Source organism: Equus asinus, chromosome 22 (assembly GCF_041296235.1).
Source record: "Equus asinus isolate D_3611 breed Donkey chromosome 22, EquAss-T2T_v2, whole genome shotgun sequence".
NCBI classification, from domain to species: domain Eukaryota; kingdom Metazoa; phylum Chordata; class Mammalia; order Perissodactyla; family Equidae; genus Equus; species Equus asinus.
The window spans coordinates 66,591,012-66,617,769 of NC_091811.1; the positions used below are offsets into that span (position 1 = coordinate 66,591,012).

A 26,758-nucleotide genomic window follows, 5' to 3' on the forward strand; every position below is an offset into this window, starting at 1 on the left:
TCAGGGCAGACTTCCTCAGCAAAAAGAAGAGGATTGGCAGCAGATGTTAGCTCAGGGCTAATCTTCCTCCAAAAAAAAAACACAAAAAAGAACCAATCAGAAATGAAAAATACAATACAACACTGGAAATAAAAAGTTCACTAGAGGAACTCAAAAGCAGAATAGATGATTCAGAAGAATGGATCGGCAAGCTGGATCAAAGACTAGAGGAAATCACCCAAGCTGAATAGATAAAAGAGAAAAGAATTAAAAAGAAGGAGAACAGTATAAGGGACCTCCAGGACAACGTCAAGCTCATTAACATCCATATTATAGGTGTTCCAGAAGGAGAAGAGAGAGATAAAGGGACAGAGAATCTATTTGAAATAATAGCTGAAAACTTTCCTAACCTAAGGAAGAAAACAGACATCCAGGTACAGGAAGCACAGAGAGCACCAAACAAGATAAACCCAAAGAGGCCCACACCAAGACACATTACAATTAAAATGTCAAGAATTAAAGATAAAGAAAGAATCCTAAAAGTCACAAGAGAAAGGCAACAAGTGACATACAAAGGAAATCCCATAAGGCTATCAGCTGACTTCTCAGCAGAAACCTTACAGGCTAGAAGGGAGTGGCATGATATAGTTAAAGCGCCGACAGAAAAAGACCTACAGCCAAGAATACTCTACCTGGCAAGGTTATCACTCAGAATGGAAGGCAAGATAAACAGTTTCCCAGAAAGGAAAACCTAAAGGAGTTTATCACCAAGAAACCAGCCTTACAAGAGATGCTAAAGGGACGTATTTAAGTGGAAAAGAGAAGCCCCAAAATAGAAATTAAAAAGTTATCCCAAAAAAGCCATAAAATCACTGGTAAAGGCAAATATACAGTAAAGGTAGCAGATCAACCACCTACGAATATGAAGGTCAAATGACAAAAGTTCTAAAATTATCTATTTCCATGATAAGAGAATAATGGATACACACACACACACACAAAAGAAGTTTGATATGATACCAAAAACAAAATATATGAGGAGGGGAGTAAAAAAGTAGAGCTTTTAGCATGAGATCAAATTAAAGAAACCATCAACTTAATATAGATTGCTATATAAGTAGGTTATTATATACGAACCTCTTGGTGATCGCAAACCTGAAACCTATAATAAATACACACAAAATTAAGAGAAAGGAGGCCAAGCATAATATTAAAGAAAGCCATCAAACCACAAGAGAAGAGAGCAAGAGAAGAAGAAAGGAACAGAGAAGAACTACTAAAACACCCAGAAAAAAAGGAACAAAGTGGCAATAAGTACATCCTTATCAATAGCTACTTTAAATGTCAATGGACTAAATGTTCCAATCAAAAGACATAGGGTGGCCAATTGGATAAAAAAACAAGATCCATATATATGTTGCATACAAGAGACACACTTCAGACCTAAAGACACTCACAAACTGAAAGTGAAGGGATGGAAAAAAATACTCCATGCAAATGGCAAAGAAAAGAAACCAAGGGTAGCAATACTTATATCAGACAAAATAGACTTTAAAACAAAAACTGTAACTAGAGACAAAGAAGGGCACTAAATAATGATAAAGGAAACAATCCAACAAGAGGCTATAACACTTGTAAATATTCATGCCCCCCCCAACATAGGTTCACCTACTATATAAAGCAATTATTAACAAATGCAAAAGGAGAAATAGACAGTAACACAATAATAGTAGGGGACTTCAACTCTCCACTTAGACCAATAGATAGATCATCCAAACAGAAGATCAATAAGGAAACACTGGCCTTAAATGACACATTAGACCAGATGGACTACAGTAGACATATACAGAACATTCCATCCAAAAACTGAAGAATACACGTTCTTTTCAAACACACATGGAACATTCTCCAGGACTGATCACATATTAGGCCACAAAACAAGTCTCAATAAATTTAATAAGACTGAAATAATACCAAGCACCTTTTCTGGCCATAATGGTATGAAATTAGAAATCAACTACAGGAAGAAAATCGGAAAAGCCACCAATACGTAGAGATTAAACAAAATATTACTGAACAACGATTGAGTCAATGAAGAAATCAAAGGAGAAATCAAAAAAATATCTGTAGAAAACAAAATGAAAATATGACATGCCAAAATTTATGGGATACAGCAAAAGTGGTTCTAAGAGGGAAGTTTATAGCAAGACAACTCAACAAACAAGAAAAATCCCAAATAAACAATCTGACAGTGCACCTAAAGGAAGTGCAAAAAGAAGAACAAACAAAGCCCCAAATCAGCAGAAGGAAGGAAATAATAAAAATCAGAGCAGAAGTAAATGAAACAGAGACTAAAAAAAATAGAAAAAAATCAATGAAACTCAGAGCTTGTTCTTTGAAAATATAAACAAAATTGACAAACCTTTAGCTAGACTCACCAAGAAAAAAAGAGAGAAGGCTCAAATAAATAAAATCAGAAATGAAAGAGGAGAAATTACAACAGACACTTCAGAAATACAAAAGATTGTAAGAGAATACTACAAAAAGCTATACATCAACAAACCCGATCATCTAGAAGAAATGGATAAATTCTCACAATCATACAACCTCCCAAACTGAATCAAGAAGAAGCAGAAAATTTGAATAGACAAATCACCAGCAATAGGATTGAAACAGTAATCAAAAACCTCCCGAAAAATGAAAAAAATTCACCAGACAGCTTTCCTGGTGAATTCTACCAAATATTCAAAGAAGACTTAATACCTATCCTTCTCAAACTCCTCCAAATAACTGAAGAGGAAGGGAAGCTTCCTAACTCATTCTATGAAAACAACATTACCCTGATACCAAAGCCAGACAAGAACAACACACAAAAAAGAAAATTACAGGCCAATATCACCAATGAACACCGATGCAAAAATCCTCAACAAAATACTAGCAAATCAAATACAACAACACATTAAAAAGATCATACATCATGATCAAGTGGGATTTATTCCAGGGATGCAGATATGGCTCAACATCTACAAATCAATCAACACGATAAATCACATTAACAAAATGAAGAATAAAAATCACATGGTCATCTCAATAGATGCAGAGAAAGTGTTTGACAAGATACAGCATCCATTTATGATAAAAACTCTGAATAAAATGGGTATAGAAGGGGGCCAGCCCCACAGCTGGGTAGTTAAAGTTCTACACATTCCACTGCGGCAGCCTGGGGTTAGCAGGTTCAGATCCTGGGTGCGGACATACTCCACTCATCAGCCATGCTGTGGAGGCCACCCACATATAAAGTAGAGGAAGACTGGCACAGATGTTAGCTCAGGGCTAATCTTCCTCAAGTGAAAAAAAAAGAGAATTGGCAACAGATGTTAGCTCAGGGCAAATCTTCCTCACAAAAAAATAAAAGGGTACAGAAGGAAAGCCCCTCAACATAATAAAGGCCATATATGACAAACCTACAGCTAATATCCTTCTCGATGGAGAAAAACTGAAAGCTAGGAGCCGGCCCAGTGATGCAGTGGTTAAGTGCAAACATCCCACTTCTCAGCAGCCCAGGGTTTGCTGGTTTGGATCCCGGGTGTGTGGACATGGCACTGCTTGGCAAAAGCCATGCTGTGGTAGGCGTCCCACATATAAAGTAGAGGAAGATGGGCATGGATGTTAGCTCAGGGCTAGTCGTCCTCAGCAAAAAGAGGAGAATTGGCAGCAGATGTTAGCTCAGGACCAATCTTCCTCAAAAAAAAAAACCAAAAAACAAAAAAACAACTGAAATCTATCTCTCTAAGGACAGGAACCAGACAAGGATGCCTACTTTCACCACTCTTATTTAATATAGTATTGGAAGTCCTAGCTAGAGCAATCAGGCAAGTAAAAGAAATAAAAGGGATCCAAATTAGAAAGGAAGAAGTGAAACTGTCACTATTTGCAGGTGACATGATTTTATATATAGAAAACCTAAAGAATCCACCAAAAATTTTTTAAAATAATGAATGAATACAGTAACACTGCAAGACAAAAAATCAACATAAAAAATCAGTTGCATTTCTATACACTAACAATGAAGTAGCAGAAAAAGATATTAAGAATACAATCCCATTTACAATTGCAACCAAAAAATAAAATACTTAGGAATAAACTTAACCAAAGAGGTGAAAGACATATACACTCAAAACTATAAAACATTGTTGAAAGAAACTGAAGACGACACAAAGAAATGGAAAGATATGCCATGCTCTTGGATTGGAAGAATTAACATAGTTAAAATGTCCATACTTCCTAAAGCAATCTACAGATTCAACACAATCCCTATCAAAGTTCCAACAATATTTTTCACAGAAATGGAACAAAGAATCCTAAAATTTATATAGAAGAACAAAACACCCTGAACAGCTAAAAGAATCTTGAGAAAAAAGAACAAAGTTGGAGGTATCACACTCACTGATTTCAAAATATAGTACAAAGCTATAGTAATCAAACCAGCATGGTACTAGCACAAAAACAGACACACAGATAAATGGGACAGAATCAAGTGCCCAGAAATAAACCCACACACCTATGGACAGCTCATATTCGACAAGGGAGCCAAGAACATACAATGGAGAAAGGAAAGTCTCGTCAATAAATGATGTTGGGAAAACTGGACAGCCACCTGCAAAAGAATGAAAGCAGATCATTATCTTACACCATACACAAAAATCAATTCAAAAGAGAGTAAGGCCGAATGTAACACACGAAACTTCTAGAAGAAAACATAGGCAGTATGCTCTTCAACATCAGTCATAGCAGCATATTTTCAAGTACCACATCTGACCTGGCAAGGGAAACAAGAGAAAAAATATACAAATGGGACTACATCAAACTAAAAAGCTTCTGCACAGCAAAGGAAACCATCAACACAACAAAAAGACAACCTAACAACTGGGAGAAGATATTTGCTAACCATATATCTGATAAGGGGTTAACATATCCAAAATATATAAAGAACTCATACATCTCAACAACAAAAAAACTAACAACCCAATTAAAAAATGGGCAAAAGATCTGAATAGACATTTCTCCAAAGAAGATATACAGATGGCCAACAGGCATATGCAAAGATGTTCAACATCACTAATTATCAGGGAAATGCAAATCAAAACTACAATGAGATACCACCTCACTCTGGTCAGAATGGCTATAATTAACAAGGCAGGAAACAACAAGTGTTGGAGAGGATATGGAGAGAAGCGAACCCTTGTACACTGCTGGTGGTGCAAACTGGTGCAGTCACTATGGAAAATACTATGGAGATTCCTCAAAAAATTAAGAAAAGAACTACCATATGATCCAGCTATTCCACTACTGGGTGTTTATCCAAAGAACGTGAAAACACAAAGGCATAAAGATTCATGCACCCCTATGTTCATCGCAGTATTATTCAGAATAGGCAAGACTTGGAAGCAACCTAGGTGCCCATCAAGGGACGAATGGATAAAGAAGATGTGGTATATATACACGATGGAATATTACTCAGCCATGAGAAACGAAGAAATCTGGCCATTCGTGACAACATGGATGGACCTTGAGGGTATTATGCTAAGTGAAATAAGTCAGAGGGAGAAAGTTAAATACCGTATCATCTCACTCGGAAACAGAAGATAAAAACAACAACAAACACAGAGAGACAAAGATTGGATTGCTGGCTACTAGAGGGGGAGTGGGGAGGTAGGAGGGCAAAAGGGGTGATTATGCACACGTGTGGTGATGGACTGTAATTAGTCTTTGGGTGGTGAACATGATGTAATCTACACAGAAATCAAAATATAATGACGTACACCCGAAATTTATATAATGTTATAAACCAATGTTACTGCAATAAAAAATATATATGTTGTCATGTTCACATACAGACAGATATACACATAAATTTACAAGATTTTTTAAATATTGTTGCTTCTAACTATATATATACATTGTAGAAAAATTAGAAACTATAAACAAAAAGAAAAGTCACAGATAAGCACCATTCACATAGTATAAAATATATCCTTTCAAATTTTGCTCTATGCTATACCATTTTTAAAAGAACATTTGTAGGATCATATATGTACACTGTTTTGCAATTATTTTTTACGTAACCTTGTCTCATAAACAACTTGTCATATCATCAAATATCTATCCCGCTTTTTGTGTTTGTTTTTTGTTTGCTGAGGAAGATTGTCCCTGAGCTAACACCTGTTACCAATCTTCCTCTTTTTGCTTGAGGAAGACTGTTGCTGAGCTAACATTTGTGCCCGTCTTCCTCTATTTTGTATTTGAGACACTCCCTCAGCACGGCTTGATGAGCAGTGTGCAGGTCTGTGCGCAGGATCCAAACCCATGAACCCTGGGCCACTAAAGCGGAGCGCGTGAACTTCACCACTACACCACGGGGCCAGGGCCGCCTTCCTGGTATTTTTAATGCTAACTGAACACCTCGGTAGCGAGGAGCACAGACTTCAGGGACATTCAGAGATGGGTCCAAACCTTGCCTCCAAAATCCTACCTGTATTACAAGACTTAGTTTCTTGAAGCTCTTTGCTCATTGGGAAAATCAGGATAACAATAGCTATTTCAGACAGATTGTTGTTTAAATTAAATGAAACAACAATTTATAAAGCAATTTAACAGTATAGTGATAATAAGTGCTTAATAAGCATTTATCAAATTAATGAAGAATAGATGAAAAGTTTATTTGTTTCAATTTGCATTCTTGGCTTTTGTTGTATACAGATTTTGGACTTGTACTTCTTTGTGTGTGTGTGCCTGTGTGTAACTTGTACTATGCCAACTCTTCACATCTTTTTCCTATTTCTACTGGGGTGATTTTTTTTCCTTATTGCTTTGAACTCATTCACTCATTCATTCATTCAAAGATGACATTAAAATTTACTATCTGCTCATATAGTAAACTTCTGTCTTTTATGTTGCAAACTTTCTTTCTAGTTTACTGTTTGCCTTTTAATTGTGTTTACGGTATATTTTGATGTATAGAGAGATTAAATTTTCATGCAACTTATTCTCTTTTGTATTTTTTTGTAACAAGCTCAGAAATTCTTTCTCTACCCTGAGGGGATCCTTTATTATTTGGAGTGGAAAGAGAAAAAAGCCCTGTTAAATAAGTCCTAGGCCTGAAATAAGAAAAAGAAAACAATTGGCTTGATGTAGCACCAGCTTTATAAAATGTTCATTTTACACTACAATTCGTTTTTCAAGAGCAGGCTGAGCTTACTCATATTTGTGTTTCCAGAAACTAGCCCAGCATATGACACACAGTAGGTTCTCAATAAATGCTGACTTTTCTCAATTAGAGAGAAAAGAGAAATCAAGAAGGCCAACCAGAAACCAAACATCAGAACTGGGAGGAGAGATTTTAATTACAGTGACACTGCAATTCTACAGAGAAAACCCCGGGCAAGTTCAGCGTCAACCACTCCACAGCACTGATGCTCTTCCGCTGCTGAGGGGAAGCACCTGCTGTATACACTTTTTCAAGCCCCAAATATCGCCACCACGCTAGCCGGCAGCATTTCTCCAACGTGCTCTGAACTACGTGACCCACCAAGATACCCCAGCAGCGAGAGTGTCAGGATCAAATAAGCATGGCAGCTGCTGCACACTGCTTTCCCTCCTCCTCAATGCACCCACACACCACAGGCGCAATGAACTTTTGCATAATAAACACCTGGAGAAATCCCACAGGTCCTGGTTTCCAAAGGAGATAGAGAGGAGGCTAAGGTCAGAGTTTGTCCGGCATGCCCAGACAGAAAGCAGGGAACCAGGGAAATGCTTGGTCCTAGTAAAAAGCTGAAATAGGTATTCTGGGACTCAAGAAGATGCTGGAAAAAACACACACTGGGGACCCAGGAAACGCCCCGTGACTGAAGGAGACACAGAGCAGGCAGGAGGCATTCGAGGATGCTGGCAGGGACTGGGCTATGTGGTGGTGTGGAAAGTCATGCAGCAGGAACCAGGAACAGGGAGCAGAGACCCAGGCAGAGCCTGAAGATGGAACGGAGGGACTCGGCAGGCACGTCAATCCCACCCACCAAGAGATGGGCTGGACCACAACATGCCATGGGCTCCCTAAGGATGCCAATTATTTGCGTCCCAGGCAGGCTAATTATTCAACACTCATTTACTAGGGGCAGGGCCAATGCACTCTGCAGAGGGATTTTTAAAATTTTCCACTTGATGGTCTGTCCACTGCAACAGAAGGAGCTCCGTGTGAAGGCCTGAATTAACTAGCACCGTGTTCCTGATCTATTCAGTGATGTGCAGCCTCCCGTTAGACCGGTCCCCTGGCAACAGATTCCTGAATCCTACTGTGATCGGGACTGGGTCCAAAGCAGAAGGGGTCATCAGTGCCGACTTCAATAACAAATCAAGTCCTCCCCGGCAGGGGTTCCCCTGGGAGGCTGTGAACCAGGCTGGACTCTGAACAGTGGGGTCACAGAGGTGCATCCAGTTGTCAGTGGAGCAGGAAGCTAGGGAGCTCCTGATGGCTGCAAACACCGCAAGGGGCCAGGGGCAGAAGGGGTCTGGGCGGCGAAGGGGATCCCCTCAGGTCTCAGGCTGGGTTCGCCATAAGCTCAGGTCAGAGAGCAGCTCTGCTGCTTTCTGCTCTGCTTTGTCTTGTATTTACTCGTAAGCCGTTAATTGAAGAGCTGAAACAAAAGCCAAACATCACGTCTTTGCAGGTCCTCCACATGGAGAGATCATAGTTGGTCAGTATCTTTATTTTATTGACTCGGTTTAACATACATCGGAAGCCAAGCATTGAACAAAAGCTATTTTTCAAATGCAGTCACTGACAGGGAGAGGACTGGAAACTGCGATTCCAGAGCCTGATGTCAGGCTGAACCGCATACCAGCAACAGGCACACGGAGGCGCGTGGATTCAACATCCATCCTTTCATCCAGACGTGTGCAATTCCATACGGAGTTTGGGGCCCTTAGATCTGACATGAATTAGCCTACGTAAATATCTACAGTTATGTTCATAATTATTTTTTCAAATACTTTTAACAAATAGTTACAGTGTTACCGAGTACTTATTTTAGCAGGGGAAATTTGTGAACATCCCCCTTACTCCTCATGAGATAGAGGGATCTCCAAACATCCCAGAACCCACCTTCTCAACAAGCCTCAGGTAACTGCCTCGCCCACCATCATGCGAAAAGCTGTACCTCGTCCTGACCACGATCCTCTAAGTAGCACATTCATCCTGAGCGCACAGTGCTATAGTTGCCACCATCACTGAGGGCCGACCCCTCACAGGCACTTTTACAGACACTCGTAAAATCTACTACAACCCCGCAGGGCAGCTCTGATTATGGCCCTTTGACAAAGGAAGAAACTGAGAGGTCAAACAGTCTGTCCAAAGCCACAGACCCAATCAGTGTAGGAGTTAGAATTCAAATCCAACTCTGACTCTAATAGCCCAAATCTCTAATTATCCCATAGTACCATCAAGTTTCCTAAATTGTTTTCCCATAATAGAATGCAAAATTTTGATCCCTGAGTATTTTTTCCTCATCCACTGCATACATTCCAAATCTAACTGACATGGTGAGGAACCCAGAAAGCCCTCTGATCACTCAGGAGTCCGCCTTAGGTTGAACGGTCTACAGGAGTGGGGGTTTGGATAATCAACAAGTGTTTAGTGATGCCTGAGACTGTTTGTGCCAGGCATTACAAAAAAACAGAGTGGAGGGTAGAAATGACTGTTGTTCTGATATTCCAATGTTTGGGGCTGAGGGAGGAAACCAAGTGGATACCTTGGGAATTCAGAAAGAAATCAAGGGATCTTGTGCAGATAAAGACCACTCATGCACAAGCAAATGACGGTTTCCATGTAACAAGAGCCTGGGAAAATTAGTCGTTAAAGAGATGCTCTAGGGGGAAACGATTCCATTAAACCAACTGCCTTAATCTAAGTATGATACATGGTGATGCTAAAACAGGAGATCGTCCACCATGCAATCAACCGCAACTAAAGAAAAGATGATGCAGCTAAGAATGCACGGGTGTATGAAACACAGCCTTGGAACAAAGAGCAGCGCTGTATCATAACATTATAAATGTGTTCCCCCAAAATACATAAACGTTCCCTAATGCTTGCCATATAACTGTGCAGCCCTTTGGTTTCAGTAATAAGCAAGGAAATTGATTAAGTACTACTTCCTGTGTTTGATATTAAGGAAATAAATGGCATAATAAATTATTCAATTAAAGGTCGTTTTTTACTTCACTCCATTGAAAGTACACTGAACTGGCTTAGAAAAGTTAGGGCAAAATATACTAATCTTCCTTTTACTGGCATGTCATCATGCACTTGTAAACCAATTGGACTTATCTGGGGCCAAAAGGAGGCTGTCAGATTTTGCCTTCAGTTCTTTTCTAAGAATCAAGAAGGAAAAAAAAATAGTACAGATACGGAAGTACGTAAACTATTCAGATTTGTTTTAAAAAACCACCTTGTCCTTGGCACAACTCCTTCAAATGCCACCTGTAACAAAAACAGAAATTATTTTTCACTTAGAGCAAGTGCATGACATAATTTGGTGATACGTCCTGATACTAGACGGCAATACACTCTACCCATGACTTCTACACAGCTTCTGCCTCTAGATAAGTGGAGAGAACAGGCCTCTCTCTTTCCTACCATGGTTTTTCATCATGCCAACTCATTTTGTCTCATGTATTCACTAACTGAACCAATATTAGATATCTACATGGTGCCTTACACAGTGGAAGGCAGAGCGGACGCAAATAAGACAACTATGACACAGCTGCTGACATGACGATCATTCTTCAGAATATCAAGAAAAAGATTTTTACTGTAAAACATTCCTTTATCATTTTCCCGCTTTAAACTATCAACCCTATCATCAACAAAGGTATATTTTAGCAGAAAATACTTGTAGCTTTAGACACGCGAGAGCACTTTTCAAGGGCCAGTCCGTAGATCGCCAGTGATGGAAGAGAAACTGCCTGCTCATCTGCCAGCTACCTCTCTTGGGGTGGGAGCAGTTTATCCAGGTCCCCAATTCTTCTTCATCCTCACAGAGGAGACCAGGAATGATACGGTACTAAAACTGTTCCTGGTTCTTCTTCCCCTTGAATCAAGATCCTTAAAGCTAAACACAAACCTTGAGAGCAACAGAAAACCTAAGTCTGAACACAACTCCTCCGTCATCTGAAAATCATTTTCTCTTGTTCTCTTAGTAACATTGCCTTGAGGCCTCAATTCGTTCAACAGATAGTTACTGAGCACCTCCTATGAGCCAAGGGCTCTCCTGTGTGCTGAGGATACAGCAGTAACAAATCAGAGAAAAATCCCGCCCTCGTGGAGCTTCCATTAACAATAAGCAACAGGCATACACACTACACAGATAATAAGCAATAAACAGTATGTCATATGGTGCAATGGAAAAAACTAAAGCAGGGCAGGGAGAGAGGGCACATGGGGAGGCTGCACCTTAAACTAGTGAGGGAACTCTTCACTAAGAAGGCGATATTTATGCAAAGACTTGCAGAGGTGAGAGAGCAAGCCACACAGGCAAAGGGAAGAGCAAGTGCAGAGAAAGACCTTGAGACAAGAGCAAACTGGGTGTCTGAGACCAGTGTGGCTGGAGCAAAGGAAGTGAAAAGCAAGGATGGGGAAGAAAGACAAGCGGGTAAAAGGAAGCCTGGTTATCTGGCTTTTACTCTCGGTGAGACAGGAGCCATTAAAGTGTTTTGATCAGATCTGACATACTTTAAAAGGATCACTCCCATTGTTCTGTAGAAAACAGTTGTAAGAACATAGGGCGAGGGGACAGACAGAGAAACCTGTTAGGAGGAGAATGCAACAATCCAGGTAAATACAGATGACAGCAGCTTGAAAGGAGCTGGACGTGACGCACATGGGTGACCAGGATCACATTCTAGGTATATTTTGAAGGTGGAGTCAACAGGATTTTCTGACAGATGCAATGTGGAGTATGAAGAAACAGATGAACCCAGGAGACCAAGGGCTCTGACACAAACAAGCGGTAAGATGGATCTGCCATTTACCAAGATAGGGAACACTTGAGAGGAGTAGAGGAGCGGGTTTGAGGGAGGGAATCGGGAGCTTGATTTTGAATATGTTGAGACATCTGCCAGACATTCGGATGGAGATGCTGAAAGTTAGGGGAATAGAGAAGCCTGGAGTTCAGGGACAGGATGAGGCTGGAGATGCAAACTTGAGAAGCGTCCGCATACTGACGAGACTGGAGGAGAGCACCGAAGAAGAGGAGGCACAAAGACCAAACCCCGGCACACCCCAAGATTTAGACATCACGGACCTGAGGAAAAATCACCAGAAGAGATCAAGAGGGAGGACAATGTGACAGCCGAGAGACCAAGGGAACAAGGTGTTTCCAGAAGGGGAGCAGTCAATTATCTCAAGGGCTTCTGTTTGGCTAAGTAATAAGTGACTGAGAATTGGCTACTAGGTTTAACAATACAGAAGTCATTGGTTATCCTGGTAAAAGGACACAGAACAGGGCACAAAAACATGACTGACCAGGTTCAAGACAGAATAAGAGGAACTGCTATAGAGTCAGTGTAGACAAATCTCTCGTGGGATTTGCTGTTAAGGGAAATAGAAAAATGGAATGGTAACTAGAGGAGTGGAAGTGAAGACAGGGTTGGTTGGTTTTTTTTGAGGAAGATTAGCCCTGAGCTAACATCTACTGCCAATCCTCCTCTTTTTGCTGAGGAAGACTGGCCCTGAGCTAACATCCGTGCCCATCTTCCTCTACTTTATATGTGGGACACCTACCACAGCATGGCTTGACAAGCGGTGCGTAGGTCCACAACCAGGATCCAAACAGGAGAACCCCAGGCCGCTGAAGCAGAGCATGCGAAACACTACGCCACCAGGCCAGCCCCAAGAGGGTTGTTTTTTAACGTAGGTTAAATAACACCATGGTTGTATGCAGAATGGCAATAATCCAGTAGAGAAGGAGACTGAGGATCCTGGATAGAGGGGGGAACGTGCTGGAGCCATGACCTGGAGAGGGCAAGAAGGAATGGGATCTGGTGCCCAGGATAACAGCACACAGCTCGCCACTGTCACAGGAGCAGAGACAGACACGTGGGCACAGATACAAGCAGACGTTCTCTTCTCATTGCTTCTGTTTTCCAAGTGAAATAAGAAGCAAAATGTTTAGCTGAAGGCGAGAATGGAAGAGGAGGTGTTGAAGATTCGAGGAAAAGGGAGAGAACGAGAGGTGTCAGCCAACGAGGAGAGCAGAGGCGTGAATGAACCAACCAAGGAAATACAGCTTGATAACCTGGCAGCACTAAAGGCCCATTGGAGACGAGCGATCACAAAATTAAAGTGAAACCATTCAGCCTGGCTGAGGGTTTTCTCCAACCACATTAAACTGCACGGGCGTAAACTAGAGGGGTACATAGCTGAGTTTAACCAGGTTTCCCGAGTTAGTCCTACAAAACGAGAGAAGGAAGAACAGATTAGGAGTATACCTAAGAGACTGAGGACATGATAGATGAAGGAACTTAAGTTGAGAAGAAGAGAAAGCATGACCTGGGGGGTGTGGAATATTATAAAGGGGTAGGGTCAATGGATTTTAGTCCTCGTGGGGCTGGAGGATTTTTGGAGTCAAGGTAACAGTCAGAGAGATGGGTGCTGACTGGAGAGCAGGATGCTTGAAGACGAGACAAAGGAGGGCTGTGGTCATTCATAATGACAAGGTTGAGGGTAGCAGTTCTCAAACATGTTGGTCTTGAGATGGCTTTATACTCTTAAAAACTAGTGAGGACCCAAAAAGGTTTTGGTTATGTGGGTTATGTCTATTAATATTTACCATATCAAAACTAAAACACAAGAATATGCAAGTACGGACTCCTGTAGTTGCCGGAATGACGACGTTCATCACAGGTCACGGAGCCTCTGGAAAACCACACTGTGCGCTCACAAGAAAATGAAAGTTCAATCGGCAAACAACATCTTAGTATTATCATGGCAACAGTTCTGACCTAAGAGACCCTCTGAAAGTGTCTTAGGGACCCCCAGAGGCCACAGGACCTCACTTTGAGAACTGCTGGTCTAGGACGTGGCCATGGAAGGGAGCAGCCAAGGGACAGTGGCAGATAAAACAACTGAAAGAGAGGAGGACACAGGACTGAGAAACCAAGAAAGCAGAGGGACAATTCATGTGAATACTGCAATCACAGGAATTCTGACAGAAGTAGTATTGGGACAAGTGGTAGTGAGCCAGGTGTTAAAACGGTCACAGACTCCAGAAAGTGACCACAACAAGGAGAAACGGGGGTTTGTGGAGTCTGACGGCACAAGATCCTAAATTAGGATTTTTAGAAAGGAGGGAAGGTGAACAGTCTGGAAGCAGCAAAGAAGAACAAATAGGACCTTCTACCCCTCCTCCAGGGGTATGTGAAAGACAACTGCCACCCCTGAGGGGGCAGAGGAAGCAATTCCTAATGGAGGCCGTGTTTCAGTTAGAGTGAGAAGGGGGAGGGGAAGCTCAGGGAGGAGGCTGGGGATACAAAGGATTTTTTGCTGATGACAAACAGGGAGTTCCAGAGAGGACAGCAGAACAAGAAATAAGGGACTGCTGTGTAACAAATTACCCCAGAGCCTAGGCACCTTTTGAGAACTATTTTATCACGTTCGTAGTTTCTGCAAGTCAGGAACTCAGGTAAGACTCAGCGAGAACAGCTCACATCTATTCCTTGATGTCTGGGGCCTCAGTTATGAAGACTCAAAGGCTGGGCGACTGACTCAACACCTGGGAGCTCAAATCATCTAAAGGCTCATTTACTCCCACGTGCAGTGCCTGGGCTGGGAAGACTGAGGGCCAGGATAGCCAAGCAGAGCCCCTCCTGGTGGCCTCTCCATGGGAACTGGCCCCCTCAGGCCAGGGCGGCCTCAGGACATCAGAAGCAGTGCAGCCACAACGGTGGTCCCGGGCTCCAGCTCACAAGGGGGAAGCTGCACCACCTTTCGTATCCCAGCCTCTGAAGTCACAGCATCAGGTCCAGCGCACCTTACTGGCTAAAGCATCCACAAGCCTGCCAGGATTCAAAGGGAGGAGACACAGATACTCAACGGGAAGACTATCAAAACAGTTGCAGAGGCTGTATTTTAAAACCAGTACATCATCTTCTGTTCAAAAGGAGCAGCCTCTGGACACCGAAAGATGAAATTTATAGGAACATCACATAAACTTCTGCTACTGCCCGTCATGGACTGAATGTCTGTGTCCCCCAAATTCATATATTGAAGGCCTTACGCCACGTGTGGCTGTATTTGGAGATGGGGCCTCCAAGGAAGTAATTAAGGTGAAATGAGGTCATAAGGGTGAGGCCCTGATCCCACAGGATTTGTGTCCTCACAAGAAGAGACAGCAGAGAGCTCTCTCCACCCTTGACCTCACGCTCACTCCAAGGAAAGGCCAAGTGAGCACACGCAGCAAGAAGGCAGCTGTTGGCAACCCTAGGAGAGCGCTCCCACAGAAACTGACCGTGCCAACACCTTGAGCAAGGACTCCCAGCCTCCGGAAACGTGAGGAGATAAATTTCTGTCATTTAAGCCCCCAGTCTATGGTATTTTGTTACGGAACCGCAAGCAGACTAATACACTGCCCTCCCTCCCTTTTCATTGTGATGAGTAGAGGCTGAGAGGGTGGGTCATTGAACGCAGAGCCGAGACCATCACACTCACTAATTTTATATGATTGTTGGTGAAAACCCAGGGCTACTCTTTGGTGGTGGGGCACATATATATACATACACACAGCAGCAGCATCCAAGTTGACTAACAAGGCCAGACGAGATGCTCTCTCAGCAGATGCAGCACGACAGGTGCCTGATTCTAGCCTGGCAAGTTTTCACCCCCCTAACTAAAATTATATGGAGGGAAAAGTGAAATAGTAACAAAGAAACTAACTTTACATTGCCTTCAAGGTTTTCATTTAATGAAAACATGCTCTGCACATACTAGAAAATTAAACATGTAAAAAGCAACACTTGAATCCATCTGAAAAATCTGACTTCAAATGCCACTCTCCTTTAGTCAGCCATCCTGACACTAGTGAAGAGGGAGATGAAGAAATGCTCACAGCCGTCTAAGCTTGATTTCATGAGGGTATCAGCGCACAACACGGTCTTGTTCAGTGGAATTCACAAACGTCAGTAATAGGAGATATAAATACTTGACTTCCGAAGATATCAAGGAGGAAAACTATTCAGAGTATACATCAGAATAAACAAACAAATACATACCTACTACATTATTATCTGAATGTTTACCTATGTCATCTTCCATTGTTTTGTTATTTTTTAATGTACTGGCAGGTAAAAATTACATTCATTAGTTTTTTCTCAAATGATGGACTATACCTAAAAAAGACATGAACTCCAGTAATTTATGACGTCAGACTCTGTATCAAATTTTCATATTGTCTGCTACATTCAACAATTATGGGAAAAAAAGAAATGAAGATTTCACCAGTAAAAAATATACATTTATTAATTCTAACATCAATTCATACAAGAAGTCTTGCGCATACCTAGGGATCTCTTCTGAACATCTTTATTCAACTACAAAGTAAACCTTTCAAATACATCAATACGTGACAGAAAACATACATTGCAATTAAACTACCAATATGAGGAGAAATATGTCAGTTCTCATGTTCACGCATCTGCTGATGAAACGTAAAGGGCAGATTTCTAGGAAAATTATTATGTGAGAAAGGCTCGTGTACAAGGAAGATCCATAGAAGGTACTGGTCGAAATTAGCTGCCAGCTTCAAGCTATGTCCTCTCTGGGCTGTCCGGCATTCCTTCTTTCTTTTCTCCCTGACATTTGGATCTCAGGGAGAGGCGTGCACGTAGGGTTGGAACAGCACTCTTCCTCCCCTCTCATCAGTCACGCACCCTCTGACACCTGTCCCCTCCAGCTCTAGGTTGTCAAATCACTCAAGCCACTCCAGATATCTGGTACAGCAGAGAAAGAGAAACAAAGAGGGGGCAAATGAATGATGTAAGTGTCCGATACCCTGCAAGGACTCCAACCTCTTTGACAAGTGCAAACAGAGAGAAAAACCAACCTGAGCAGCGCTGAGGGCATTAGTGAACACTCTGACCAATGACCCTCACTGCCTAGCATGAAGTTCCCCTATTTGACACAGGCACCATTCAACATGGCACTAGAGCAACGGAATGGCACTATCTGTAGACGGTGCCATTAGACAGGTGGTGCTGAGGGCACCTCCTAAGATACCACAGATTCCATCATGACTCAGAGAAAACAGCTCAGCGTGCCCTGGCTCCCAGGAGAGATATGGAAATGCTGATAGCACTGGTAACTAGAAAGGCCGGGGTTTTGACAAGAAGGTCACAGGCTACAAGGACCTCACAACAGACACAATGGCGGGGTCCAGGAACGCCTAACCAGCTGCCAGGATGACATTCAAAAGACCCAACCGGAACAGTCTCATTTCAGTGGGTACCAGGGCACATTGCCCGGTCACCAAGCGTGCCACGTCCAGAGCAGGGGACACAGTGAGGTCACACAAGGAATAAAACGCCCTTCACCAGGGCCATTAGGATACTAAGCTTTCCCCTCTCCCGAACACCATCTCGGGACTGAGGGAAGCGGAAACCCTTGAGAAATGAGAGAAACGACCCAAGAGTTTTTAAATTGGAGAGTGATATGCTCTTAATTGACAAGATCAGATGTTTTCCATCTTCAGTGCGAATGGGATCTTGAAAGCAAGGTGAAAGCACATATAGAAAATAAGTTATGTTTCATTTGTATGTCTTAAAAGTAGTGTGTACACGTTTACACACCCCCATCCTCTGAGCCCTCCTCCCCGACCCCAGCTATGTAAACATACTGTGAATCGGTGCTATTCAAAGTGCGGTCTGTGGACGGGGCCAGGCAGGAAACTGTTTATTACCTATTCATAGTTAAACAAGTACTGAACAGGAGGGGTCTTCAGAAAGGCCTCCTGCCATCTGACATCACCCTGACACCCAAGTCTGGGATTAACAGGCTCCTCTCACTGAACTGGGAATAAACAGGTGCAGGTGTGGTCATGCTCAGGCAGGGAGTTGCACACGGGGCACTGACTGTGCTACAGGACCACATAGCAGACTGGGTTAAAAAACCCAGCCTTTCACCACAAACAGTGTCAGAAGTACTAGTGTAGATCAACATGCAGTGCCAATACCAGCTTTTGTATTCAGGATCACAATGGTGCAAAAGAGACCAATGAGAATAGAAGGCTTCACATGTAAATAATGGTTCATGCCCAGGAAAGACCAAACGACAACAGCCTGATAAAACCAAGGACTCAAAGGAGTTCCACTAGAAAAAAAGTGACAACATTACTTCCGTGGCACCAAGTACCGTCTTCACGCCGCAAGAGGGAACTTAGCCTCAGGCAGACAATAGCAAGTCACATGAAATAAACGGTAATTTGAAAGTTACTGACTTTTTGGTAGTTTTGTTTGTATTTCCTCTGTAAAATCTGTTTGGGCTTTGTGGCTGTCCAGGAGCTGTAAGCATCAGGAGTTTTACGTGACTACCTATTTAAGCGGTGTAATAAAAATAAAGTTGGCAGTGGAGATCTGCAAGAGTTTTTTCTCCCTTAAAAAGCCTCCATACATGATTTCAGCTGAGCAGTAGTGGTCTCTTGGATGTTGGGTTGAGGTCAGCAGCTTAAACTGGAGAGAAACAGAACATGAACAACAGGGACCAGCAGCAAAGTCCACTCAGCATCTGAGCTGGACTTTCCCGAGCGCAGCCGGAGGAGACACCGCCTCCAGGAGCTGGGCCGCATCGTGTGCGTTGTAACTTAGTTGCAGCACTTGAGTTATTTTCTTATAAATGGGAGCCTGAGGTGGAAACCTCATAACATATTTGAACTTCACTTCGGAAGACTAAGAAATAAGATTTTTCTAATGAAAATTTCCAGTTTATGAGACAGAAGTTATGAAAATTACACCTCCATCCAGAAATGGCCAACTAATAGACAAATGTACTTTAAGAGTCTCAGTCTTCAACAACTTCTCCCCTTTGTAATGTAACAACAGTGTAATAATAATAGCTTCCACCCCATGACATCACCTGAGGAGGCCAGTGTGCCAAGAATCATCCTTACTCTGCAGATGAGAAGACAGAGGTTCAGAGGGGCCCTCTGTGCCTGGCCAGACAATCAGGAACAGAGCCAAGAGAAGACTTTAACCTCATTTTCTGTTTTTGAGTCCTGTATCAGAAGTACCTGAAAACTTTATTCACAGAACATTTAGTTGTTTTCAGAAAATAATAATTTTTAAAATCCCACGCAATTCTATTACTAGGGGAGACATTTCTATAAAACAATAACTACTACTTTTCTCTCTTTCAGTTTAAAAAAATTGCTTAAAATTCCAAGTTAGTTTTATTAGGAGACAAATGCACAGGATAATGGTTTTTCCTTTAGAATTGGACAGTATGTGAATTTTATATAATTAAAAGAAAAAAACTAGTGCACATGAAGCTATCATCATGGCCAGCCTGGTCCTCTACTTTCATATTATTCTACTTGACTATGTTTACACTCTTCCCCTACACAGATGGAGGGAGGAGGGGTAAGGAAGGCTATGCGTGGTGGCAGGCCTACCAGGCTCGGCAGCAGGCGCTGAGGAAGCCCTGCACCTCCCACGCAGCTTGCATTCACCTGCCCACCCGTCCTCTCCCGAGCATCTCGCATGGCCTGAAACGGGGCTGATCCCCACCCCTCCAGTCCCTCCCTTTTCCAATCTTTCCTCCATGCTACAAAGTGACCTTTTTAAAATGCAGATCTGAGCCAGCCCTGATGGCCTACTGGTTAAAATTTGGTGTGCTCGGTGGCCTGGGTTCGGTTCCCGGGCACAGAACCACACCACTCATCTGTCAGTAGCCACGCTGCGGCAGCGGCTCACACAGAAGAACTACAAGAATTTAAACCATACACAACTATGTACTGGTGCTTTGGGGGCGGGGGGGTGAGGGGGTGCAAGAAGAAGGAGGAAGACTGGCAACAGATGTTAGCTTACGGGACTCTTCCCCTGCAAGAAAAAAAAAGTCTTTAAAATGCAGATCTGATGCCTTCACTTCCCTGTTGGAAGTCCTTCAATTAACTCCTCATCATCACCTGCTGGATACAATCTGCACTTTCCAATCCGGAATATAAAGTCCTTCCAAATCCGGCCACCTCTAGTCTCATCTTCTCCCACCCGGCTTCCCCACCTCATGGGGAAACGCATAGTCACATTCGACAGTTCACATGCACGTTCATAGTCTAGGCTTCAGCCCCTTAAGAAATTAGTAGTGGTTCCTGGAATATTTTATTTCACAATGTTTGGGAACACACCATGCCCCCTGCAGGAAATATCTGTCTTCACATCCCCTCCCAAACTCCTAAACCCCTCCCTGCCTCCAGGTCTTTTAATACTTCCTCTGTGTCACCTCCTCGGCCCCACCTGCCCTCAGCACAGTCAACCCCTATTCTCTGCTCCCTCAGCACCAACACGGACAGGAGGAGAGAGGCTGCACTGAGTTGTCTGTCACATCCATGACTTTACAACTATACTTAATCTCCTAGAAAATAGGAACCAGCCCCCATCAGGACAGTTGGTGCTCAATAAATGCTCACTAAATGGATGAAACATTCCCTCTACACTGGAGTTTCTTCATCTCCATGAGAGTCAGCTAGAATATATCAAAGACCTTGGCCTCATGAAGTTCTCTGTTTCAGTGTAGCTTTTCACAAAACACTGGAGTTTTGGGGGGGGGGGGTTTACTACTTTATGAAGTTTTCAAAGAATAAAAATTTATTGTTTCATCATCAGGACACCCTGAGGTGTTAAATTTACAGATCTATATTAGGTATCATAAAAATAATGACAGCTGCCATTACTGGGCCCTGAACCACATGCAAGGTACTGTGGCACACTGCCCCCCCAGTTGTTAGTTTCATTAATCCCCCCACAAGGTCAATGTTACTTGTCCTCATCTTACAGAAGAGAACCGAAGGCCCTGAGAAGTTGAAAGACCAACAGAGCTGGGAACTGCTGAAGCGAGCTTAAACCCACTGCTGTGTGACTTCAAACACCTGTCAGCCACTCTGTGGGGCGTGGCTAAGGAGTCCGCCCTGGATGCGAGCCACATCTTCACCTTCCATTCAGCCCCTGATTTGGTGCTTAAAGTTTAATCAGTGTCGAAAGGAAAGGCAGTAAGAAATTCAATTGGGTGCATTTTAATCGGTCGATATATTTAAAGAACATTAACTTTCCCATAAAACTGACAGCACCTTTTGGCCACTGACATAAAGAAGTAGGCTTCTTGAATAAGGAAATTTGTATCAACAGATTTTTTATATTTATACTTAGGACACCCTTGAATTTAAGAAAAAATAAATTCTAATGGAAGACAAAACAAGAGACGCAAACCCAGGTCTTGCTTTAGTGTTGGAACAGCGTTGGCAGACATGTTACTTTGTATCACTATGACTCGCATTTTGTACTGCTAAACTACTCTTATAACTTAACTGAAAATAAACTGATCAAACCTAAATGCCTTAAACCATCAGCTACCACACAGCATTTAATACAGCAGTTTGAAAACCCATGATACTCAATTCTCAATATCCTTTACCAATTTAAGTGGATACTTCTTTTTCTTCATGAAAGGAACCGCTCAGCCTGCCGCAGGAGAAAGTATTATGTGAAGTCCCTTTGTCTGGCCACCGGGCCTCCTGAAAGATGGCCAGGCTGACTTCAGACGGATGGCTTTAATTAAGGAAAACGTCGGCAAAAGAGCAAGTGCACAATGACTATTAACAATATAGTAATTTCCAGTTCGTTGCAGCCAGGAAGAATACCTAATTTTTGTTAATTCCTGCCTTCATGGCAAATACTGTCTGAAAAGAAGGAAAACTATGCAAGCACATCAAGTCTTTGGTGGAAAAGCCATTCACTTAAATGAGTTTCTTTAAGCTTAGTCAAATAATTCTACTTAAAAATATGTTGACATCTCAATCCTTACTGTTATAGTTAATAAACCTATCCAGCCAAGTCAGTTTGTCAAAAGCCCAAAATACACTTTGGAAGCTTTTTCCCAGTATGTATAACAAAAAAAACTCTTCTGTTGAATTCTTAATGAAAGATTTAGTGGTAGTTTATTAAAATTCTGTCCAAAAAAATTCCATAAGATGTTACAATGTTAATATTATACTAAAAGCTTCATCTCAGGAAATGTAACTTCTTTTTTGAATTATCTTTTAGAAACTGATGCCCTAAGTCTTGGCTTTTTAACTTTAGGTAAATTCATTCACTCTGTGAGCATCAGTTTCTTCATCTGTCAGGGGAAATAATAATAGAACCTACCTTACAGGCATGTGGTAAGATCTGTTCCAAATAATGCACGTGAACGTCGAACCCAGGGCCCGCCCCACAGCGGCTGCTCCCTGCCTCTTGATTTCTTCTCTCTCCCCACAGTCCTCCCTGGTCAAAACCCAATTTCCAATTGGACTTTTTTGTGAAGCAGGTTGTGTGGGGCATGGTCACCAGATCTCCTTGTGGCATGCAAAATGAAACAGACCAATGATGCAAGAAAGGCGCACTCCGTAAGCCCCCTGTGCTTTCTCATGGGTATTTTATAAGAGCTAATTCTTTATATCTAAAAAGAGCCAAACACTCTCATTCGACAAAACATTAGCAAAACCCCAGACACAATAATTCCCACAGGAGTCCAAGGGGAAGTTCTCAAGTTCACTTGTAGTCCTCCAAAACTTAGGAGAAGAACAGAAAGGCAAGAGGGAGAGGAGGTATACACAAGGCATACACTTCTCGTGAATACACACACACACAAACATTTACCAACCAAAGCCACACAAATCTGGAAGGAAGCTAGGAGGCAAAGAAAGGCATGGTTAATTACTGAGGCATCTACCCCTTTACAATGAGATCTTCCTTAACAATTACATTCCTATTACACATGATCAGCTAATAAGCAGATTAAAACAACTAAGAAATTACTTAATTTAATTTGATTAGAAGAGGTGTTAAATAGAACAGTCTTCAGAATCATTTATCTTCCCCTAAAAGATTTACCCAAAAGTGTATTAGGTGGTTTCTAAGTGGATTGGGTTTATCAGCTCAGGCAGAAAACTGGGGGGCGGACAGAGAAATGGGCTCTGAATTTTAATAGTAAGTCACGGTACATGGGCGAATCTCCACACGGCATTTTGGAAGTGACCGCATTTGCTGCAACAACCCACACGTTAGAGTTTCTGTGCCCAGCACTGCATGCAGTAGCAACCATTCACGCGACAGCATCTCGACAGAGGCCTTCCAGATGAGCCCGAGCTCTGAACAGTGTGTAGGTGTGGCATGAAGTTACAGAGACTGGCCAAACCTCTGTCTGGATGGGACAATACGAAGAAGGCAGGTTCCCTCAATCTCTGAGTTGAGATTAGCATTTTTTAAAAAAGAATAATGCTAAGAAATACTTGTTCAAAAATGTGGTCCTTAAAGCAGCTAGCAGCCTGTATTAATTTGGATTAAGTTTCATAAAGAGCTTCAGCTAAATAAAATCTACATGAAAAAAATGTTATGCTAGAGTAGTCCCCATAATGGGTTTTAGAATGTTTAAATGTAAATTGGGGATGGGGGGTGTAGAAAGAGCAACGCTTCTACAAGCACATCTAACCTTGGAATTTAATGGTAAGATATGAGAAATTGGCTTTTTGGTCAACGTTATCCCGAGACAAAATTAAAGATGTATTTTTCCCTGATGTTCATTATTTTCCTGACCAAGCTGATAGTTTAATCTTTGTTCATATTTAACAAGAACCTAATTTAACACTATTTGAATCATTTAAAATTGTAAATTCCCAGGGAAAAAAGCTATATACAAACTGATTTCAAATGCAAAGAGAAAACATTGCTCATTACAATAAAATTCTTCCAGAAGGATAAGCCTGTCTCAAGCAGTGTCCTCTAACATATGCATTAAAAATCATGCAGACAGCTCGGCTAATCTAAATATATGTATATATGCATATGTGTGTACACACACAGACACAATTGAAACACAAACACCAGGCAGGAGATTTTAAAAGAAACAAAACACATATTTATGCACTCAAAAAGAAACACCACAATCAAAAACAGTCCTAATTAGAAAAGCATCGCAGAATACAAGCACAAAGTAAGAAGCTTTTAAAGTGAAAAAAGACCCCAAGTAACAACCATTGCCCATTTTCTCCTATTGGAGAAGATAAGGCAGAAGACGCAATTTCTGACTCAGATCTTTACGTTCTGGAGGAAATTCAGTCTTATCTCCACCAAGCAGATGAGGCGATCATCTTTGAAAGTTACCATATATTTCTAAAAGACATACAGGTACATTTTGTCCAAATCCAAAAATCTACCCATTTGAGCATTCCGATAAAACTTATTGGCAGTACTGCGTTTTTTAAGCAAACAGATACATTTACCACCAGTGCGCTGTGATGCTCAGTTGCCAGGGCGGACTTCCATGGTGGACAGAAAGCTTTCATTTAGTGCTTTACCCTGGTTACAAATTATCAGCACCATGATTTGCAACTTTTAAGATATGATTTGGGAAAGCGAAAAGCAGAAGTGTTTCTAAAGCAGGGGTGCCTCTGGAGTGGGTCAACCTGCCAGAAAGTGTGCTGGAAATGCACACATCTAATAAGGAAGTGGTTTAAAAGGGATGAATTCCCTGAGTCTTTAAACAGGATATAAACCAGACAGGTTGTGCCACCTAGAGAAAAACTGGAAATTGTACGTTGGTTCTTCAGTAGCAAGCATTATTTCAAAAGCTTGAAACTTTTGGCGTGCCCAATAACCAAGCCGCTCTCCATATCAACTCATCAAGCTGCTGGATTAAGCTCCGCTGACAACTCTGCCTTCTCCACGCACCAGACTGTGCCCCTGCTGCTCGGCTCATCCACCCACCCACGCAGCACCATTTAACCTCGGCACCGACTGCTGCCACAGCCCCTGCAGACCGAGCATCCTGAAACCCGCCCAATTCTAAAGCGTTTTCCTCGAAGCCAGGCCAGGCCGGGGTGGCAGGCGCAGAGGAATCAACCCCGGGTGGACCTTGCCAGCCAGGGTCCCTCTGGATGCCAGCAGAGCCACGCGCACACCCCTCTAGCCCCGTGGGGCCTGCAGAGGAAATTCTGGTGCACCGAGTACATCATATCCAGGTGACCAAGCTGAACTCCTGGCCAACCTCTGCACAATCCAAACACCGAGACACGACCCCAACAGAACCAAGCCTTTAAGGTGCCAAAGGCCTTCAACTCTCCTCTCTACAAGTCACTTAAAAGCAACGTGACCAGCGCACTTGTCAGGCTGAAGCACAAAAGAGCTACATGCAACCTGGCACGGAGAGCCGCCTTTTACAAAGAAAACAGACAGTAATTATGAAAAGCCCGCAGTCCTGCGGTATTAACTTGACAGCGGCGACTGCGCTGGGTCATAACTCATCTCCGAGGCATCATCCCGGCCAGCCCCGGCCCCTCGGCCTGGGGACAGCCTGCGCCCCTAGCCCCTCGGCCTGCGGAGACCTGCGGCAGCGCCCACCGCCCGCGCCCACGCTCTTCCTCCTCCTCCTCCTCCCGGAATCTCAGCAACTTTGGGCTTGGCGGCACACGAAGCCCGGCCAGAGGCGGGGACACCCCGAAGGCGGCCGCGGGAGGAGGAGGAAAGTTTGAAAAGTCACTTAAAGCACTGCAGGACCCCCCATCGTCACCCCGAGCCCCCAGCCAGCCGCTCGGGGCTAACCGTACGAGCGGGCTCGGGGAAGCCAGAGTTCCCCCGACGTCCTCTCCAGAAAAATCACCCCCCAGGCGAAAAGTTCCTGCGGCAGCACCCTCCCCCGCACCCCGGGCCCCCGCGAAAAAAGAAATCTCAGAGTTCGCACGACGCCGCCTCGCCAGCCCGCGGCCCCGTAGGGCGGGCGCCCTGGGCCGAGCCGGGCACGGGTCGGGGGCGCGCGGGGAGGGCGGCCCGGGCCCCGCCCGGCCCCTCCGCGCCGCCCCGGCCGCCGCCTGCTCACCTCGCTCCTGCTCCTCGGCCTGCAGGCAGATGGGGATGTTCTTCTTCCAGCCGGGCATGGTGTCCGCTCCTGCGCCGCGCGGGCCCGCCCGCTCGCTCGCTCCGCTCGGGGCCGCTCAGCGGGGCTGGGGCGCCGAGGCGGCTCCCGGGCGCATAGAGGCGGCGCCGCGCGCCCCGCGCTCGCCTGCACTAGCCGCGGCTCCGGGGGCGGCGGCCGGGCCGGGCCGGGCCGGGCAGGGCCGGGCGGCGGGGCGGCGGCGGGGACGGCAGGCCGGGCCGGGCCGGCGCGCGTGCAGGCCGGGCGCGGGGACTGCGGAGCCCCCGGAGGTGGGCGCCGGCGGGAGGCGTGCGCTCGCGCCGCCGCTCTTCCCCTCCTCCTTCCCCGCCTCCCGCCCTCGTCTCTCCGCCGCCAGCAGGTGGGACTCGGCGCCGCCGCCGCTGCCGCCGCACAAAGCTCCGCCGGCGGCAGGACTGAGCTGCGGGCTCCCCGGCCCCTCGGCGGAGCCTCCCCCGAGACGCGCGCGAGGCCGAGCGGGCACGGAGGGCGCGCGCACAGCCTCCCTCCGCCCCGCCGCCGCGGCAGGCGCGCCCGGCCCCAGGTACCGAGCCGGCCCGC

At 43.9% G+C, this 26,758-nt stretch overlaps 1 protein-coding gene across 4 annotated transcripts in view; it reads right to left on the reverse strand.

Annotated features, from left to right (window-relative positions):
* Positions 1–26,341, reverse strand: part of GRIP1 (glutamate receptor interacting protein 1) — a 597,356-nt gene extending 571,015 nt beyond the window's left edge. For all 4 annotated transcript variants that reach the window (XM_070493998.1, XM_070494003.1, XM_070493995.1 and 1 more), the window contains exon 1: positions 26,144–26,341. In XM_070493998.1, coding sequence (XP_070350099.1) covers positions 26,144–26,201 — 58 coding nt within the window. In that variant the 5' untranslated portion in view covers positions 26,202–26,341. The remainder of the gene's footprint in view (positions 1–26,143) is intronic.
* Positions 26,342–26,758: the final 417 nt, after the last annotated feature.